At 36.1% G+C, this 22,013-nt stretch overlaps 1 protein-coding gene and 1 non-coding gene across 3 annotated transcripts in view; one reads left to right on the top strand and one right to left on the bottom strand.

Annotated features, from left to right (window-relative positions):
* The window catches only part of USF3 (upstream transcription factor family member 3), a 48,651-nt gene that overhangs the window by 14,031 nt on the left and 12,607 nt on the right, over nucleotides 1-22,013 (top strand). The window contains exons 2-6 of one of the 2 annotated variants that reach the window (XM_074363710.1): nucleotides 7,113-7,228; nucleotides 8,629-8,693; nucleotides 10,046-10,074; nucleotides 11,988-12,070; nucleotides 19,920-20,016. In XM_074363710.1, coding sequence (XP_074219811.1) covers nucleotides 8,647-8,693; nucleotides 10,046-10,074; nucleotides 11,988-12,070; nucleotides 19,920-20,016 — 256 coding nt within the window. In that variant the 5' untranslated portion in view covers nucleotides 7,113-7,228; nucleotides 8,629-8,646. The remainder of the gene's footprint in view (nucleotides 1-7,112; nucleotides 7,229-8,628; nucleotides 8,694-10,045; nucleotides 10,075-11,987; nucleotides 12,071-19,919; nucleotides 20,017-22,013) is intronic. The other variant, XM_074363721.1, reaches the window with a different exon arrangement.
* Nucleotides 2,298-2,372, bottom strand: TRNAG-ACC (transfer RNA glycine (anticodon ACC)). The gene has a single exon. It is a non-coding gene; the product is annotated as a tRNA-Gly (tRNA).

Raw genomic sequence — 22,013 nt, 5'->3', positions numbered from 1 at the left:
ATAGAGATCATTTTTGTTAGAATATAAAATGGGCTAGTGGTTTAATGGCTGTGACCCAGACCAGGAATTTAAACTTAGTTGTGTTATAATTTCCATGGATCATGTTCTAGTTCAGGAGGCTAAGTCATTTTGATTGGAGAGGACTAAGGATTTAGTAGAGATCTCATATGAAGAAATAAAACACATTTTAAAATTGCATATCTATGTAGCCATTTTTTTAAACATATAAAATAATTGCAAAATACTTAGGAATGCATTAAACAGCAGCAAAACAATTAAATACAGAGATTTGTCCTCAACCCATGGACAATGTTACAGTAATGTGCCATAAAATATTTTCACTTAGGATACTTGAACTCCAACTTAAAAATTTTATGATAAGAAATTAGGTTTTTCTCTTCATTGTATCTAAAGACACAAATTAAATTAACCTTTACCACTAATTTGCTCCTGGTGGGAAGAAAACACAACTTGCCACTGAACAGTTAGACTGAGTTTAATCTTAAGTAAATGCCAGTATTTATTTCTGGTGGCTTCACATTTTCCCCATATTAGGGAAACTGGCAATGATTGGCAGCAAAGTAGAATTTTGAAATTGTATGCTGAAAGAAAGCTGATTCATCAACTGATGAAAAAGATGAATGGGTAGAGAATTTCAAATTGTCCAAAGAAACTTCTATCAAATAGTTTCTTTTTTTCCTGAAGATCTTGATTGAGATATAATTCATATACCATGAAGTTTACCAGTTAAAGTGTAATTCAGTGGTTTTTAGTATATTTGTAGAGTTGTGCAACCATCACCATAATCTCATCTTAGAACATTTCATCATTCCCAAAAGATGCCCCTCTTCCTCATTGGCAGTCATTCCCCATCCTCTTCAGCCCCTGGCAACCACCAATCTACTTTCTTTCTCTATGGATTTGCCTGTTACGGACATTTCATATAAATGGAATATGTAAAGGTCACAGTATGTGACCTTCTGGATCAGACTTATTGCACTTACTGTAATATTTTCAAGGATCACCCATGCTGTGGCATGTATCAGTACTATATCTCTTTATTGCTGAGTGATATTCCATTGTGTGGCTATTCCATTTTATTTATTCATCATTTGATGGACATTTAGCTTGTTCCAACTCTTTAGCTATTATGGACATTGCTGCTACAAACATTCATGTAAATGGACACTTAGGTTGTTTCCATATCTTGGCTACTGGGAATGATGCTGCAATAAATGAGAGTACAGATATTTTTTCAAGATTGTGATTTTATTTCCTTTGGATATATACCCAGAAGTGTGGTTGCTGGAACATATGGTAGTTCTATTTTTAATTTTTTGAGGAACCTCCATACTGTTTTCCATAATGACTGTAACCAATTTATGTTTCCACCAACAGTGTACAAGGATTCCCTTTTCTTCGCATCCTTGCCAACACTTATCTTTCGACTTTTTGATAGTGGCCATTCTAACAGGTGTGAAGTGAGATCTTGTTGTGGTTTTAATGATGTTGAGCATCTTTTCAGATACCTGTTTGTCATTTGTATGTCTTCTTTGGAAATATATATTCTTCTTTGAATATATATTTTTAAAAGAAACTTCAAGGGATTCAGTGGCAGGGACCTCGAAAGAGCCTTTTCAGATGCTGGTAATATTCTGTATCTTGATCTGAGTGGCGGTTGCATGGGAGTATTCATATATAAAAATGCATGGAGCAATGAACTTAAGTTAGTGACTTATTGTATGTAAGTTGTATGTCAATAAAAAAGTAAGTATCCTATCTGGCATTGTCCTTTTTTTCATTTTACTGTGGACCAGCGGGCTTCATTTTACTTCAGACCAATGCTAGTTTCTGTGGATTGCTATTTGAGACCCACTGATCTTAAGATAAAATCTGAATACAATGAATGTGTTAGGCACAGAAAATTCCTTTGTAGTCTGGGCCAAGTTCCTTTCCTGCCCTCCCCTCCTGTCTCTTTCCCTCCCTCCCGTGTTTTGTGTAGTCCTGGTGCAGTCCTCAGACTGCTCTTACTTCACTGCTCTTGCAACTGCTGTTCCTTCTACTTCCTATCATTTTCCCTGTCCGTCTCCACCTGGCAAAATCCTGTATACAGTCTCCAAGACCTAGTTTTCTTTGGGTCCCACAAGAAACATGCTTGATGCTCTGTTCTTACCTGTTTATTTATTAATAAATCTCTAAGGTAGCACTTATCAATTTTTTTTTAATAAAAAGGAATGAAGTTCTTCTTTTTTTTTTTTAAGGGGGAGGTAATTAGGTTTATTTATTTATATTTTTGGTGGAGATACTGGAGATTGAACCCAGGACCTCATGCATGGTAGGCATGCACTCTACCACTGGGCTATACCCTCTCCCCAGCAGTTACCAATTTTTAAATTCACTTTTAAAACCTTTTTATTTTAAAATAATTACAGACTCAAAAGGAGATACACAGTATAGAGTCCATGAGTTCTTCACCCAGCTTCCCCCAAAGGTGGCATCTTTTATAACTGTAGGACAGTACCAAAACCAGGAAGTTGACATGCATTAACCAGTCTTTTAATTCATCTTTTTACTAATTTTTTCCATTCTCTGTGCTGTCCAATACAGTAGCCTCTAGGCAAAAGTGGCCATTTAAATTACTTAAAATATATAAAATTAAAAAACTAATTCCATGATCTCACTAGCCATGTTTCAAATGCTTAAGAGCTGCCTGTGACTAATGGTGACTTCATGGACAGTGTCGTTTCCATTGAACAGAGTCTTTTTGGACAGCCCTGTTCTAGACTGTATTCATCCTTATTTCTGCAATTCCTAGGCAGTGTAAGTACTCAATCCATACTTGAATGGTTGAGTCTAGACCTACCCTCTTGCTTTACATATGAAGAAACTTAGGCCCTAGGTTATGGTAAATAAAATGAAATCTAGGTATTGAGTAGCAAGTTTAGAGGTAGAGTTCGGGTTTCCTATTTCCAAGTTCACTGGTCTTTCCATGTGAACCCTACTTTGTGAGCTCATCAATTTATATCAGTTTTAGAAGAAGGAGTGTTAAAGTGATGTAATATTTCTCAGACTTCGGGGTATATGAGAATTAACTAGGCAGCTTGTTAGAACTGCATATTCCTGGCACACTCCCTCTCATGTTTTTGATTCAGTAGGTCTGGGGTGGAGTATAGGAATCTGTATTTTAAACATATTGTGGGGGTGGAAGTATAGCTTAGTGGTAGAGTGCTTACTTGGCATGCACAAGGTCCTGGGTTCAATCCTCCGTGCCTCCATTAAGGGAAAAATAAAAAATAAAATAAATAAACACATGCTTAATCAAGACTGTGTGGCAATACTGTAAGGACAGATTGGAATAGAGAGCAATAGAATAGAGAGCCTAGAAATGGAATTGCACTTATATGGATATTTGATTTTTAACAAAAATATCACTGAAGAAAGGACATCTTTTCAACAAATGGTGTTGAAACAACTAAATGTCCATATGGGTGAAAAAAAGAACTTTGACCCCTTCCTCATGCCATAAATAATATGGATCATTGACCTAAATATAATGATTAATTAATTTATAATTATAAATCTTCTAGAAGCAATGATGGGAGAATATCTTGAGGATTGGTAAGGGTATTTTGGACGAGATACAAAAAGAAATGATCATAGAAGAAAAATTTGATAAGAAAAATTGATGTTATACTTCATCAAGAAATTTTGTTCACCAAAAGACACAATTGAGAGAATGCATAGACAAGCTACATAATGGGACAGAGTATTTTAAAATATATTTCAAAGGACAAGTATCCAGAAGATATAAATAACTCAGAATATATAAAGACTTCCTATAAATTAATAATAAAAAGGTATACAAGCCAATTAAAAAGCTGGTAAAAGAAATGAGTAGATAAAAGAAGTTCTACAAATGGTTTATTATGCACGTAAAAAAGCATTCAGTATTATCAGTCATCCAGGAAGTGCAAATTAAACTATAATGGAATACCACTATATACCGACCAGCATGGCTAAAATTAATAGACAGGAAAAGCCCAGTGTTGGTGAGGCTGTGCAGCAACCAGAACTCTTCCACCATTGTGGATGGAAGTGCAAAATGGCACTATCACTCTCAGGAAAGTGTGATAAATGTTCTTTACATAAGTCTTTTTGTAGATACAGTTTTTCATTTCTCTTGGATCAATACCTTGCAGTGAAACTGCAGTTGATAAGCAGTTCCACTCCTAGGTATTTACCTGAGAGAAATGAAAGACTATATCCACAAAAAAGACTTAAACAACAACGTTCTTTTTTTTTTTAATTGAAGTCTAGTTGATTTACAATGTTGTGTTAGTTTCTGTTGTACAGCATAGTGATTCAATCATACATATATATGTATTCTTTTTCACACACTCTTTTATTACAGGTTACTACAAGCCTTTGAATATATAGTTCCCTGTGCTATATCATTAGACTTTGTTGTTTATCTATTTTATATATAGTAGTTTGTATCTGATAATCCCAAATTCCTAATTTATCCCTTCCCCCCCCTTCCCCTTTGGTTACTAAGTTCATTTTCTGTGTCTGTGAGTCTGTTTCTGTATTATAAATAAGTTCATTTGTCTCATTTTTTTAGATTCCACATATAAGTGAAATCACATGATATTTGTCTTTCTCTGTCTGACTTACTTCACTTAATACGATCATCTCTATGTCCATCCATGTTGCTGCCAATGACATTATTTCACTCCTTTTTATGGCTGAGTAGTATTCCATTGTATCTGTACACCACAACTTCTTTATCCAATCATCTGTCCATAGACATTTGGGTTGCTTCCTTGTCTTGCCTACTGTAAATTGTGCTGCTATAAACATTGGGGTATGTGTGTCTTTTCGATTTGGAGTTTTCTCCAGATATATGCCCAGGAAAGGGATTGCTGGAACATACGGGAACTCTATTTTTAGTTTTTTAAGGAACCTCCATACTGTCCTCCATAGTGGCTGCACCAAACTACATTCCCTCCAACAGTGTAGGAGGGTTCCCTTTTCTCCACACCCTTTCCAGCATTTATTGTTTGTATACAACAAAGTTCTTCGGTAGCAGCTTTACTCATAGTAACCAAAACATGGAAACAGTCCAGGTATCCATCAACAGAAAAATAAATAAACTGTGTTTTAAACTCACACACAGTTATTCATACTCAGAAGTAAAAAAAGAACCAACTACAACATGAATTTCAAAAACATGCTGAATAAAAAGCTCGACGCAGTAGAATTCTCAATTAGTACATTATAAAGTTCTCTGGTGGAGAGAATACTGGCTGCCTCTGTGAGAACAGGGGAAGGGATTGGTTGGAAAGGGTTGTCAAAGAACTTCTCTGATGATAATAGCATCCTGTACCTTGATAGGGGTTAGGTCACACAGGTGTATGCATTTGTCAAAACCCATTGAATGTTACACTAAAATTTGTGCATTTTACTTACATGGAAGCTTTACCTCAAGGAGAAAAAACATTTTAAAAGATGTGATTTTGATGCAAGTGATCTGAAGATCACACTTTGAGAACCACTGAGTTTGACTTATTTCAGAAATAATTCTTTCTTACCATGAAAAGTAATTTATAGATTACTAATATAATATTTTGACAATTTTCTTTAAAAATTCATGACACCTTAAAAGGTATTTTCATATTTAGTTATATAAATATTGTATTAAAAGTGCCATTTTATTATTAGTAGGTTAATTAATAACTGGACAAGGATTTATGACAGTATTACATAGTTCTTTATTCCAATAAATGTTCTTTTTCAGTGTTAGGAATGCAATTTTACTATCTGGAGAAGTTGGACATGGAAATAATTTTGCATTGAATTAGATTAATTGAATTGGTAAAAATGTTTTTGAGATGGGTATTTAGGAGGACATTTGGTAAACTGGATGATTTTGATTTGCACTTGCATTCCTCTTTCAGTAAACTACTGGTTTTCAGCCCAGTGCAGTTTATTAAATGTGTTCACTTATGTGATAGGCCTCTGGTGTCATTTACTTTAAGATTCTAGATGTTTAAAAAATTAAAACTTTTACTTAACTGCGTCTTAATTGTAACGTGAATCCACAAACCTTCAAAAGTGCTGCAGCGGAACAACTGGAACTGTGCTACTAATGACCAAATGCTGACTCAGATGGGTACAAGGCACATCTGACGTTACTGGTTTGTAGGTAAAATCATCTGGTCAACTGTCTTCCATGTCCCAAACAATCTCTCCTACATTAGACTATTAGTCAGGTGCCTGAAATTTCACCAAAGATACCTGCTTGTGCTTCCTAATTAACCTGATGAGAACCACCTGGGGGCACTTACTGAATTTCAGACCCCTCCCTTAGAGGCTGGAATTCCTTCCTTAGAGACTGACTCAACGGGTCTGGGATGGGCTGAGAATTTGTATTTTTTAACTAGTACCTTCAGGTAATTCTTATCATCCAGAATGTTTAGGAAACATTGCCCTAAAGTAGAACTAAGTTTCTCAAACTTTTTTTTTGTATTGAAAAAAAAAAAAAGGAAGAAAAAAGAAAATCACCCAGATGTCTTGTCGAAAATACAGATTCCTAGGCATTACCTAGCACTTGTCATTTGTCTGAGATGAAGCCTGCAAATCTGCATTTTTTTTTTTTTTTTTTGGAGTACATACAGTGTACAGATCTGAGAGCTGTCTTCCTAGTGCCTTAGAGGAAGGTCCATGAGTAAGTTTTCAGTCACTCTCACAAGAGAGAATGGGGAAGTAGGAGATTGAAGGAAAGATAATTTTAGAATTGAGGACAATTAGAGTAAGAGCTAGGTAGAGGGCAAGGAAAACCTAAGGACAGGGAGCATGCATAAGAAAGGAGAGACTCGCCCCCTGGAGACTGTCCAATGGCTGCAGTACTACCTCTTTGTGGGGGTGGAGCATGCATTTACCCACTGGGAAGTGACTTGAAAGCAACTAAGGTTCATCAGCCTTCAGGTGGTGGGGAGAATTCAGGATCATCCTTCATACCATGGAAAATTTGCCTGCCAAGGTTGCCAGTCCTTGTTTCACATGCTGCTAATGGAAACCTATAAACATTTACTGATTTTTCTCTTGTGTAGTAAGAAGAAGACATAACTTATAGACCATCTTCTGGCAGAAGATGATAGATTTGGATCAGAAACGGGAGGCGTTGGAAACCAGGAGTCAAAAGTGAAGAAATTCTGCAAGCCTGTGGGTGAGAAAGAGGACAGGGATTGATTTATTTACTCACGTGTCCCACATTATCAGTATATGGTTAGCTAATGTGAACTCCTATGGGACTTCATAAACGTTACGGAGAAGGTGGAATTAGCTGCTGGAAGTGGATTAAGAGCACTCATTTCTCCTCAGTCTGCTCCAGTCGGGACCTTATCTGCATCTACTTCTGCTTCTTTCCCAGGACCCTTCCCCTCCTTTCTAGAGCTAAAGCCATACCTGAAATACCTCCTCACTATTCATGGCTGATGTTGACTGAATTCTTACCCCTGCGAGGCGCCAGGCTGCTGTGCTCTCCCTGCATTATTTCATTCCTTTCTCAAAACAACCCTATGATCTAGATCCTGGGATTATGATCCGTTTTATAGATGACACAGCCGAGATTCCAAGAGGTTACAAGGCTTGCCCAGGACCTCACAGCTAGGAAAAGGCAGAACTGGATTTTGAACTCACGCTGACTTCACTTCCATACTTGTTGCCTTCTTTTTCTCTTAGAGAGAAAATGGGAACATACACCTGCACCTCCTTGGGTGTATCAGAGCAGGCATCCCACCTGGACAGACCTCTTTTGAAAGGCTGTCAAGCCCTGGGATTTAATCCCAAGCATTAAAATTGTCATTACAAAATTTTTGCAAAGCAGAAAAGGAAAAGAGGTCACTTATAATATTCCTGACCTTATTTAAATATGATTACTATTTTAATGTATTTGCTTTCAGGCTTTTCTGGCATCAGTGTATATTTCCCTGTAGTGCATACATGCTTTACTATCATGATATTTTAAATAGAAATAGAATTTTCATTCTCAAACTCAGATTCTAATGATTCTCCAAAGATAATGTTTAAGACTTCTAACAGTTTAAAGGAAGCCTAGCGAATGAGGGAATGAATGAGTGAATGAATGAATGCCTCCATGTATGGAATATGACATGTTTGTGCACGTGTCACTTTTATTTTTTCTGTGTACAGAGAGGAGGATCATTGTTTTAAATTTTGTGTCACGAACAAACAGTATCATGATTAAAGAATATACTCTCCCAGCTCAAGTATGTTTTACCTGTCTTTCCAGGTCTTGCTCAAACCTACACCCTCTTTAGGCTTTTCTTGATTTCCAAGCCTATAATGATCTTTCTCTCCTCCAATCTTCTCAAGCACTTTCTGGCTATACGTCACATTTGACATTCATCATGTTCTCCATCTGCTAGTTATATTTCTTGTCCTGTTTTCTTATACTTTCTTCTATCCATACCACATAGTATAGTGCTTTTTCACAGTATCACTTTTATTTTTCTAGCATCTTGATACTCAAGTTGCTATTAATCCATTTCTTTAAGATACTAGAATGACTTTAAACTTTCTGATATGTCTTTCCCTACCTTGCAGGTTCCTATCACTGTAACCATGCCAGAAATGACAGAAAATGAGACTCCTACAAAAAAGCAGCACAGGTATGAAGACACAGTCCAAAAACAATGTTGTTTTGGCAGATAAGAAACTGAGTGAGTCCCCATTTCACTAAACAGGTAGTTCTTAGGGAACTTTCACTGAGATGCCTAGAAAACCATTACTCTTCAAAAACAGATGTGGATAAATATAAATAGATTTACTGAAAGGGAGTATGTAATTAAAATTTACCTGTCCTTTTAATTCTACTAGCAGTATAGCAAGTCATATGACTATCAGTAGTTAAAATAATATGATACCTAATGCACACTAAATGTTTTGTTTCTCCTGAAGTTTTCACTTGCATTCAATATTAGTCTTTGTGGTAGATGCTAAGTTCATTTAGGCTGAAGCCAGTCTGAATAGACATTTTTGTGACATTACAAACCATTAATGCCAATGTGCACATCACAGTATGCACATTACAATGTTAATTCTGGTTCTTTATATAATATATCCTTGAGAATTTCTCGCATTTTGGGCAGTGTTTCTGCTTAGAATTGCATGGCCAATGCCTCCATTTTAAAATATTAAAATCACTATTCTCTTTCCTTATCAAATAGCTATTAGAGAATGCTAATGTATTGAGTTATTGTACATAAATGGGAAAATCGGTATTTTTAGTAGATTAGCTTTTAAGAAAATGTAAGTGTTTGGAAAATCTCAGGTACAAGAATGCAAAGGATGGCTCAGATGCCAATTGTTAGTGCATAGGTGCTGGTGGCTGCCACGCCTCCCTCCCTGGGGATTATGAGGTTCCTATACACACTCATCCCTACCCCTGGCCAGATGCCAGAGCAAACATCAGAAATCATCTGCAGTTGACCCTTGAACAACACTGTAGTTAGGGGCACCTACCTCCAAACAGTGGAATATCATGTGTAATTTGTAGTCGACCCTCCTACCCATGGTTCCTCCATATCCACCAACTGTGGATCCTGTAATACTGTAGTGTTTACTATTGAAAAAACTCCGTAAGTAGACTCATGTAGTTCAAACCCATGTTGTTCAAGTCAGCAGTACTTGCCACATCACTTTGAGAGCTGACTAGCTCCTTAATTACATTTTCCACATAGGTAAGGTTTTTAATGATTGACTTACTTCCCAGCTGATGGGTATGGAAAAATAGAGAATTGTAGTTATTTTTAGAAATTGTGGATTCAAAATTTATATTGCTGTATCTGCAGTTAGATTTTTATACCATAATATGTATTAAGAAAATTTTTCTTCAAATGGCTTCTTATTGATGCAACAAATACAAATTCATAAAATTAATTTTAATGGTTCTCAAAATATAAAGTGGTAAAATCTTTTCCTGTAATTTTCATGTTTCTTTTATCTATACTTTTTGTTTCAGAAAGAAAAACCGGGAGACACACAATGCAGGTAGAAACAACAATTTAAATTTTATTTATTTCCATTTGTTGCGTTCAAAATGAAATTATGCTTCAGTTGATTATGTTCTTATGTTATAAGCACAGAACCATTATTCATTATGTTTTAAGAAAGTGTTCCTTATTGTTTCTTTTTGCATTTTTAAAAATTGAAGTATACTTGATATATAATATTATGTAAGTTACAGCTGTACGACATAGTGATTAACAATTTTTAAAGGTTGTATTCCATTTATAGATATTATAAAATATTGGCTGTAGTCCCTGTGTGGTACAACGTATCCTTTTAGCTTATTTATTTCATATATAATTGTTTGTACTTTATTGTTTTTAATTGACAAAATGCTCCCTAAATCTCATGAGGATAGATTCCTTATCATCTTCTGATTCATTGTCTATTCAGATAATTTAAGGATTGATATAACCCTGGAGCTAGTGTTTTAAGTGATTTCACCCTCTTAGGAATTCCAGATGTACTTCTCCTGAATAGAATGAAGAGTACATGTCTCTGAGGAAATTATAGAGGGACTGGTTACCTACAGGAGTAGGAAGGAAATGAGCAGCAAGCTGTAGATCTTAAAGATACCTGAAATGTGAATAGTCTTAAATTAAGCTGTGGAGTCCTCAGTTAAATTTTAGAGTTTATTTCTATTACTCTGTAAATAATATCTTCCCTTCACTAAGGGAAGGACCCTTTGGATTTTTTTTTTAAATCTGTGGAAAGATATGTTGAATACTGGTGGGATATTGCTATTTTCCAGAGAGTTTCTGCCTTTGAATTCCCCTTCATCACTGTGGATAGAGTATTAATGTTGTTACTGTTTTTTAACCTACATGCACTAAAAAATCGGCTCTTAGATAACAACAAATACTATTGTTAGAGAATTGAGAAGAAAAGTGAGCTATACTTTATTGCTTTGGGGTTCTTTTGTTTTTTGTTTTTTTGGCCATATAAATAACTCTAATTTTTTGGCCATGTGAACTAAATTTTATGATTGGAATCGAATGTCACAGGGGGCCATAAATATGACCTGATAGTAATTTATTAAGAGGGAGTAAATCAATGTCATCAAAAAGGATGTCCTTACTGCTAGATTATGAAGTAAAAAGTATATATTTTACAAAACAAAACCTACTTATGCTACAGTCTGAAAACTCATCCTCTTAGAAGCACTAAAATCCTTTGTTAAAAAAGAAGATTTTAGAAAACTAACAGAAAATAGCCAAGACTAATTTTTCTGTTTACAGTGTATTATAGAAACTATTTAGATCATTTATTGTATCTTTTTGCCCCTTTCACACAACCTTTTAAATTGTCACACACAAGCTTGGAACATTTCTCATTTAATTGAGAAGTTGTCAGTTGTCCCAGTTTCTTAGATGGGAAAATCAGACATGGCCAAAATGAATAGCCCAGACCCCCTATTTAAGTCACAACTAATAGCTGTTACTATTCCAAAAATGCCTTCTGGTCATAGCCTAGAAGGTGTTTTAAGGTTTTTTAATCTGTCTAGAAAGGTATATAAAGAAGCAGCTTTCTAGTAACATAACTTGTTAGTGAGTTCTTGAAATTTAGTTATTATTCAAGTCTCTAATAATTACTTTAAATATAATAATGGCCTAACAATATAATATTAGAAATTTTTGTTTATAATTTGAATTTAATTATTATAGGTCCCATTTAAAAAATCCTAATAAAAGTATGGCTTAAATCCATTTCCATAACACTAGACTTTGAGTATGACATTCTTAGAGATCTTATTGTAGCTGTTTGTATTCAGTAGATACTGCTTGATAAGACTTTCTTAGGGATTTTTTTACCTAAAATTTCTTTACCCAGGAAGAATGAGGCACGTTGGCAGTAGTACTGTAAGGTTTGATAAATGGTTTTTCTCTTTTGTCTAGTGGAGAGGCATAGAAAGAAGAAAATCAATGCTGGGATAAACAGAATTGGAGAGCTGATCCCATGTTCCCCTGCCCTGAAACAGGTAAGAGATCCACTCTTACTTTCATTCATTACTTGTGAACAGATAATTTCCTAAGTTGTTTCTATGCTCGGAGTGATTATTTTTGTTCCATGCCACTAATGGTTTTTTGGAGTTAATAATTACCTCATTGGTTTTCTTTTGCTTAATTTTCCGTATACCTGTCTTTAATTCTTCCCACACCTCCAACAGTCTTCTGGTACAGTCTTCTACACGATCAAATGGACCATATAATTTCTAGATCATTAAGGTCTTGAATTAATCAGTCCTGTGATTATATTTATGTATTTGCCACTGTATGTACCAGGGATTTAATTTATTTTCTGCCAGTCATGTTCTTTACTCTCCTTAAGTTCTTACCTAGACTCTTTTAAGGATCTCCTCCTATTTTATTCCCCACGCCCTGTCAACCTTCACTGGTACTTATATCTCAGTTTATTAAGGCTAACAGTTCTCCCTAATGAAATAACTCTTTGGTTCTTCTGATAATGATGATAAAGCATGCTCACTGAAAACAGAATAAAACAATATGGAAAGCATAAAAAAGTTTAAAAAGTAGACATCCTACTCCCAAGTTATAACCACTATTAAAATCTTGTTACACATCTCCCCAGACGTTGCTTTATAAATATATCTTCATACACACCCAGTGCTGTTTTATAACCTGCTTTTCATTTTCACTCAGTGGGACACATTTTGCTTGTAGATATGATATGATACATATGGCATATGATCGCCTTCCTTTCCAATGGTTATATGATATTCCATTAAAAATAAGATATCATAATTTGTGTTAGCCTTTTTTGGTTAATTGTTAATTAAAGTAATATATGCAAAAATTAATATATACACATAGCAAATAGCACTAAAAAGCTAAAAATAGCAAATAGTTTCCTACCTACCTGCTTCCCAACTCTAATATAGCCCCTTGGAGGTGCCCGTTCTCAAATGTTCCTTCTAGTATTTACCTTTATGTTTCAAAATAACATGCTTAAATCTTTTCTCCATTTTACATATTATCTTTTGACTTTTTATTATGCTTTTCCCTTGGCTTCTCCTTGCCTAATCCTTCTAATATAATTGTATCACTTTAGATTAAATCAGTATTCAGTTTTCGTGTTGTCAAGACTGTATAAATATTGTTTACAGCTGACCCAAGTAATCTACTATTTTTATCTTGGGGGGGATAATTAGGTTTTGTTTGTTTATTAAATAGAGGTACTGGGGAGTGAACCCAGGGCCTCGTGCATGCTAAGCATGCACTCTAACTGTTGAGCTATACTCTCCCCACAATGTGCTATTATTATGTTTCATTTTATATGTTACTTTTGGTTTTTTGAAGTTAATAATTGCTTCAGTGTTTTTCATTTTCTCAATTTTCTATATATCTATCTTTAATTCTTTTCACATTTCCAAGAGTCTCTTAGTACAGTTTTCTACATGGTCAAATTTGCCACATAATCTCCATTTTTCCTGTTTTTCCTTTGAGACTTTACTTCTAGAACTCTCTACCCTTCTTTTTCAATCTCAATTAGTTAGTCTCTTCCAACTCTTCTGTTTTTAATTTCAGCTCTCATGTTTTTAATTTCTAAGTCTTTTTTTCTTATTCTCTTTGTTCCTTTTCTTACCACGTTTGTTTTGTAGATATAATATCATTTCATCTTTGAGAATATTACACAGCATTTTGCTTTTTAAAATTTTTTCTTCTATTTTCTATATTGTCTTTGTTTCTTTTGATTTCCTTTCTTCCCCCTCTGTTCTGATGTTTTGTCTTTCTTTTTGGAGATGTTCCTTAAATGTTTAGTGATAATTAACTGTTTTTTTCATATTTGAGAATGAGGCATTAAAAAGCTGATTGAACAGGCTTGTTTTTTGGTGCCCCTGTTTAGTGATTAGCTGGTGAGCTAGTGTTATTGTTGTTGAACTGAAAAATATCAGTATTGTAGATTTTCTTTTTGGGGGGATAGCTATTAATTTTTATTTTCCAGAGAGGATTTCTTCAGCCTCCTGCCTAGGAATGAGAATGGTTGGAAGAGGAGTGTAAGGCTAGTTGCCATTATTCTGGGAGCTGGGTTGGGGAAAGGGTGCTATAGTCTTGTGCTTTAGGAAGCAGAGTTTTCTTTATACCCCACCCTCCCCCACCCCCCCCCACCCATTCACTTTGGAACCTCATCTTGTCCAAGTCTCATCTTGTCCACTTCTCTGCCAAGTAACTGTCCTTGAGGCCTTGGTTCAAATTTCACAGAAAATAAACTTGTCTCCTGCGGTTGGGGAGGAAGGGGAAGTCGTCCAGATGTATAGGACGCTTATGTAGGGGATCAGTTCTTATTACTGCAAAGGAAGAGTCTTTCTACCAGTCCCTTCTAGTTTAACCCCATACCTCCCCCCACCTTCTGTGGCATTTGAAGCTTCACAATCCTCAACTTTCCCAGGCTTTCAGAGGGGAGGGCCAGAATTTGTTCACTTCTCAACACTGTTTCTCTCAGCAAGGTCTTACACTTTAATTTCTTGTCATTCTCCCCTGCAAGGTGGTACCTAATATTACATAAATGTGTTTAGTCTTCTTTAAAATGGACTTTCGGTTTCCTTAACACAAAAGCAAACTTAAGGACAGGCACTCTGTCTTCTGATTGTTTTTCTTTCTCCATATCTCAATGTGGAGTAGCTGCTCAGTAGGTATTGGTGTTTGCCCAGTAAACTATTCCTCCTCTTGGCTTTTACTCCCTACAAGTTTCTCTGAAAGGAAACCATAATTATTTCTTTTTTCTGATGTCCTAGAGTGTGCAATGGAAGTCAGTCTCTGGTTCCCAGAAGCTGAGTAGATTAAAATTTTCTTCATCATTGCTACATGTCCCCACCTCCATCTGCAACAGAGAAGCAGTAGGTGGGCATTATCAGATTCTACCTTTGTCTCAGCTTTTGCTCTAAGAAAGGACATTATCTTAGTTTCTTTTGTCTGAAGTAAAGTGTTTTCTGGGTTATACTGGTTTTCTACTGGGACTCAGCCTAAGGAACCCAAAATTGTAACTTGCTGAACCAAAGCCCTAAATCACTGACTCCTACATGAAGACAACTATTGATCAAATACTGGAGATATTTAATAATATACATACTGGAGTAGAACTTAAACATTTACTGCAACATAACTGAAGAATAAAAAACTGAAATTTCTCTTTCACAGCTTAAATATTTATCAGTAATAAACTTGTAAATAAAATAGACACACCTTTAGAAAATATAGCATAGATAAAGTTATTTAAATGCTATATGAAAGTATCTCCAAGATATATATATTTTTTTAACTTCTATTTTTTTCTTCCAGCTCTATTGAGATATAACTGACATACAGCATTGTATAAGTGTAAGGTATATAGCATAAAGATTTGACTTAATACATCATGAAGTGATGACCACAATAAGTTTAGTGAACATCTATCAACTCATGTAGATATAACATTAAAGAAATAGAAAAAGAATTTTTTTCCTTGTGATGAGAACTCTTAGGATTTACTCTCTTAACATTTGTATATAATGTTCAGTAGTGTTAATTATATTAATCATGTTATATGTTACATTGCTAGTATTTATTTATCTTACAAATGGAAGTTTGTATCTTTTGACCACCTTCATCCAGTTTCCCCTCCTCCTCTCCCTGTCCCTAGTAACAACAAATCTGATCTCTTTTTCTGTAAGTTTGTTTGTTGGCTTGCTTTTGAAATATAATTGACAGACAAACTATGTTAGTTCCTGGTGCACAACATAATGATTTGATATTTCTGTCTGTTTCAAAATGATAAATGTGATAAGGCTAGTTACCATCAGTCACCATACAAAGATATTACATAATTATTGACTGTATTCCCTACACTGTACATTCCATATCCATAACTTATCTATTTTGTAATTGGTGGTTATACCTATTAATCTCCCTCACTTATTTCTCTTCCCTTCCTACCCACTTCCCCTCTGGGAGTCACCTGTTTGTTCTCTGTATCTATGACTCTGTTTCTGTTTGGTTATGCTTGTTTATTTGTTTTGTTTTTTCAGATGCTACATATAAGTGACTTCATATAGTATTTGACTTTCTTGTCTGACTTATTTCAGTATAATAAGTATAATACCCTCTAGTATAATACCTTAGTATAATACCCTCTAGATCCATCCATGTTGTCACAAGTAGCAAAATTTTTACAACTGTGTATATTTATATACCACATCATCTTTATCCATTCATCTGTTGATGGGCACTTAGGTTACTTCCATACCTTGGCTATTGTAAATAATGCTGCAGTGAACAGGGGTGCATATATCTTCTGAAATTAGCGTTTTTGTTTTCTTCCGATAAATACCCAAGAGTGGAATTGTTGAATCATATCGTCATTCTATTTTTAATTTTTTGAGGAATCTCCATACTGTTTTCCATAGTGGCTACACCAATTTAAAATTTCACCAACAGTGCACAGGGTTTCTCTTTTCTTCACCTCTTTGCCAACACTTGTTATTTGTCGTTGTCTTCATTATAGCCATTCTGATAGGTGAGAGGTGATACCTCATTGTGGTTTTGATTTACATTTCCCTGGTAATAATGATGTCCAGCATCTCTTCATGTGCCTGTTGGCCATCTGCATGTTCTCTTTGGAAAAATATCTATTCAAGTTCTCTGCCCATTTTTTAATTGGATTGTTTGTTTTTTTAACATTGAGTTGTATGAGTTCTCTGTATATTTTGGATATTAACTCCTTATTTGATATATCACTTGCAAATATCTTCTCCCATTGAGTGGGCGGCCTTTTTGTTTTGTTGATAGTTTTTTTCACTGTGCAAAAGCTTTTTAGTTTGATGTAGTCCCTTCTGATTATTTTTGCTATTGTTTCCCTTGCCTGAGGAGAAGATCCAAAGAAATATTACTATGATTTATATCAAAGAATGTTCTATCTATGTTTTCTTCTAGGATTTTTATGGTTTCTGGTCTTACATTTAGATCTCTAATCCATTTTGAGTTTATTTTTGTATATGGTGTGAGAAAATGTTCTAATTTCATTCTTTTACATGTAGCTGTCCATTTCCCCAGCACCACTTATTGAAGAAGTTGTCTTTTCCCTATTGTATATTATGCCTCCTTTGTCATAGATTGATTGACCATCAGCACATGGAGTTATTTCTAAGCTCTCTATTCTGTTTCATTGCTCTGTCTGTCTGTTTTTGTGTCGGTACCATACTGTTTTGTTGACTGTAACTTTGTAGGATACTTTGAAATTAAGTAGCATGATACCTCCAGCTTTGTTCTTCTTTCTCAAGATTATTTTGGCTACTTTGGATCTTCTGTGTTTCCATGCAAATATTGAAATTATTTGTACTAGTTCTGTGAAAAATACCATTGGCATTTTCATAGGGATTGCATTGAATCTGTAGAGTATCTTGAGTAATATGGTCATTTTAACAATATTAATCCTTCTAATCCATGACCATAAAAATCACAGACTAATATGATTAACATAGATGCAAAAATCCTCAACAAAATATTAGCAAATCAAATTCAACAGTATATTAAAAGGATCATAAACAATGATCAGGAGGGACTTATCCCTGGGATGCAAGGATGGTTCAGTATCTACAAAGCAGTCAATGTGTTACAGCAGATTAACAAATTGAAGAATAAAAATAATCCAATCATCTCAGTAGATGCAGAAAAAACTTTTGACAAAATTCAGCATTCATTTATGATAAAAACTCTCAACAGAGGAGGTGTAGAGAAAATATACCTCAATATAATAAAGGCCATGAATGACAAGTCCCAGCTAGTATCATACTCAATGGTAAAAAGCTGAAAACATGTCCTTTAACAAGATGTCCACTCTTGCCACTTCTATTCAACATAGTATTGACAGTCCTAGCAACAGAAATCAGATAAGAAGCACAAATAAAAGGAATCCAAATTGGAAAGGAAGAAGTAAAACTGTCACTGTTTGCAAATGACATGATATTAGACATAGAAAATCCTAACGATGCCGCCAGAAAACTACTAGAATTCATTAACACATTGATCATCACATCACCAAATCTGGGTAACAGTTGTGTTTCCTCTGGGCACCCGATCCATAGTAGGTGATCAATGTGTTAATGAATTTAATAAAGTTGTAAGATACAAAATTAATACAGAAGTCTGTTACATTTCTACACACTAACAGCAAACTATCTGAAAAAGAAATTAAGAAAACAATTCCATTTACAGTTATATCAGAAAGATTAAAATACCTAGGACTAAAGCTGACTAACGAGGTTAAAAACCTGTACTTGGAAAACTAAGACGTTGATGAAAGAAATCATAGATGACACAAATGGATGAAAAGATATATCATGCTCAAGGATTCAAAGAATTAACATTATTAAAATGACCATTCTATCCAAGGTATATATTTTTTAATTAGAACAAAATAATGTAACATACTGTTAATAGTATCCTTCTATCTGGGTTTTTAAAAAAGATTTTTTAAAAGTTATATACATATATATACACACACATGTATATGCATGTATTGGCATAGATTTCTGGAAGGATACACAAGTAACTTTATGGACATTGACTCTGGAAAGGGGTCTGGAGGGCTAAAGTCAAAAGGAACGTACTTTTCGTTTTATATCCCTTCATATTATTTATATTTTTTTGACATATGCATATATTATGTTATCAATTTTAAAAGTTTAAAGAGTAACGGAACTTTGACATAAAATATAGTCTTTGGAAAAGATTAGGAATAGAATGTACTGGGAGCATGATGACAAACTCAATCAAGTGACATTATCTCAACCTATTGTTTAGAATAGTTTGTGATTGTAGTTGACAGAATGAAGAATAACACTGAATCTAAACTCTCTTCATGCTCTTGATGGCCCTCTCTGGCCTCTCTCCTACCGCTCTTCCCCTCTGCACTTTGCTCTAGACCGCTCACCTCCTTTCTATTTCTCTGACAGGCCAGGCTCAGCCCCACCTGGGGGACTGTGCCCTTGCTCATCCTGCTGCCTGAGCCCTCCTCTTCCAGATATCCACAGGGTGTACCTCCTGGTACTCCCTTCAGGTTTTTGCTCAAATATCACCTTACAGGGAGGCCTTCCCCAGCCTCCCTATGCAAAATAGATTATAGCAGAATGTCTTAGTTTGGGTTGCTATAAGAAAATTACCATAGACTGGGTGGCTTCAACAACAGAAATTTATTTCTCACAGGTCTGGAGGCTGGGAAGTGTAAGATCAAGGTGCCAGCTGGTTCGGTTCCTAGTGTGGGCTTTCTTCCTGGTTGTGAACTCACATCACAGAGAGAGTGGTCACCTCTCTCATGTCTTTTCTTTTAAGGGCAGGGATCTCATTCACGAGGGATCTACCCTCATGACCTAATTCCCTCCCAAAGACCCCATCTTCAGATGCCATCACTTCAGGATTGGGGTTGCACCATGAATTGTAGGGGGACACAAACATTCAGTCCATAGCACAGAGTAGCCTCTGCCATCTCTCTGGCCCCCTCCTTACCCTACTGTATTTTTCTTCATAACACTTATCACTACCTGATTTTTATATAAATGTATATGAAATATATAATAATTCCTCAGAAATAAAATAACATTCCTCAAGGTCAGGAACTTTGTCCCCCTTTTTATTACATCCCCAGTGCTTAGAACAGAGCCTCAATAAACACTTCATAAATGAAAGATGAGCAGTAGAAGCATTTGAATATTGTGCCAGTTTTAGATTCTGAAAAGATACATATCACATACATGTGATAAAGCCAAAGCTGTAACTTTCTTCTGGCGAGTTCTTACCCCTCAGTGAAACCTTTAAATGGTCGATTTTCTTTGGCAGAGCAAGAATATGATCCTGGACCAAGCCTTTAAATATATAACAGAGTTGAAAAGGCAAAATGATGAACTCCTGCTTAACGGAGGAAACAATGAACAAGGTAAAGATGTTAAGATTCTTACTTTGTTGTTTTTTCAGTGTTCAGGCCTTTGTGTCACAATGCGACTTATATTAGCGTACGGAAGGGTTTTTTTTTTACCCAAAACCATTATTAAGACCATGCATTCAGTGTGTCTGTGAGAATAGTGCTGCAAATAAATTCATCCCAGTTTACCTCTTTCCCTCTTTGAGCGACTCTAATCTTGTAGGCATAAATAATTTTGATTTTATACTCTTCCTGTGCTTCCAGTTTACTTAACTCATGGTACAAATAATACTGAATCTCCTTTATTCTATTTGGCTCTTCCAGCTAGGGGAATCCCACAAGAGGATGTAGGAAGACTCCTGCTCAGTGTAACTTAAACACAGATAAACATATGCCTGCACCAAGACGTAACTGTGAATTAACTCAGAAGGCCAAAACATTGAGTTCACAGTTGTTTATATTGCATGTAATGTGTATGTCAGACTGCCTGATCATTTAATGATACTTGATTTTTAGAGGTGACTTTCTTACGCTGTCAGGTGAGTTCTGTTTTCCCACTTGCACTGGAGAAGTTTCCTTATAACAGCAGAAAAGAAAAATACCCCAGGCAAGCATGAAACTTCAAGTAGGAAGCCAGTTTGAACTGTCTTTTATTTATGTCTCTGACGAGAGCAAAGAGAAATGCCTGTGACGAGTCAGTAGGTCACCTTACAAGGAGCGAAACAAAGGCAGGATTTGCGGAGGTGGGGGCAGTGCTGGGCTGTGTGCACTGTAAAAGAAGTGAGGATATTGGAAAGCAGATCCAGAAGCTCGGCATTCCAAATTCTCGTTTACTTCTAGTTGGATAACAACTTACCTGCTCCCCGCGGTCAGCTGTCTTTTATGACCCAGGCCCTGTTTTATGATGCTGCCAGGCAGTTAGATATATAGTGAGTGTTTGGTCACCGTTTTGAGGTACCCACCAAAGGGATGCTAAAGCTAGAGTGATGTACAGACTTTTCTAATGAGGGCTCCTTTGTTTCACAGCCCAGAGTCTGAGGCAATCAACTGATCTTAGAGAAAAGGGAAACCTGAAAAAATACAGGTTGCAGGAGGCTCAGGGAAAGCTGAACAGCCAGGCCAGGGGTTAGGGTGGCACCTGAGGCAGCTTAAGTCCGAGTGTGTCATCGTCTCCGGCATCGTTCTTTCCTTAGTTCTTTTCCATGCACGCGCTCTCTCTTCTCCCAGCAGCTCCCTCCACATACTCCCTGTCCACGCGACGGTCTAGCATAGTGGTCAGGGCGGTGGCCTTGGGAGTCAGGCCCACCTGGGTTTGAGTCTCTGCTTCCTTTACTCACTCAGCACCTCTGGCCAGTTACTTACCCTCTCCAGGTCTCAGTTTCCCTGTCTTCAAATGAGGATAATCACAGCATCTGTCTGGTTGACTTTAGGCAAGTTCTGTAACTACTCTGAGCCCGTCTCTGAAATCTGAAAGTGGTGATGACAATACGCAGTCCCATCTCAGGGTTCCTGTGAGGATTAGAGGAGGTGGTGCGGGTGAAGCACTTCGAGCAAAGCCTGGCACATCGTAAATGCTTGATAAGTGCTTCTTGTCCTTGTTGTCATCATCGTCATTAAATGAGACAATGAATGAAAAGTGCCAGGTGTAGAGTAAGTGTGCAGTAAGCGAGAACAATCATCATTATTATTTGGTCCATTATAATTGTCCTTTAATTTCTAATGTCCATGGCACATGGGCCTCTTTCTTCTGTGTCTCTCAGTTTAAATATCTGAAAAAAATAATCTGCTAGTCTCAACTCATCCTTGTTAGAACAGAACTTTTTGTATCAGGTTACCTTATAGGGGATTGGCCTTGAGGATTGGCTGGCTTTGGCAGGGGCAGGGGGCGGAGGGGGGAGTACCTACCACTGTGACAAGGCAGGTGGGGGTGTGTGGGTCACAGAACATAAATACCAGCTGCCAGGGCTGACTCTTAGTAGGACCTTTGGGTGATGCTGCCCCTTGGAAGGGTG

This window comes from Camelus bactrianus, chromosome 1, assembly GCF_048773025.1.
Source record: "Camelus bactrianus isolate YW-2024 breed Bactrian camel chromosome 1, ASM4877302v1, whole genome shotgun sequence".
NCBI lineage: Eukaryota > Metazoa > Chordata > Mammalia > Artiodactyla > Camelidae > Camelus > Camelus bactrianus.
The sequence above is the reverse complement of the archived record's forward strand: the minus strand, read 5'-3'. Positions and strand labels throughout refer to the sequence as shown.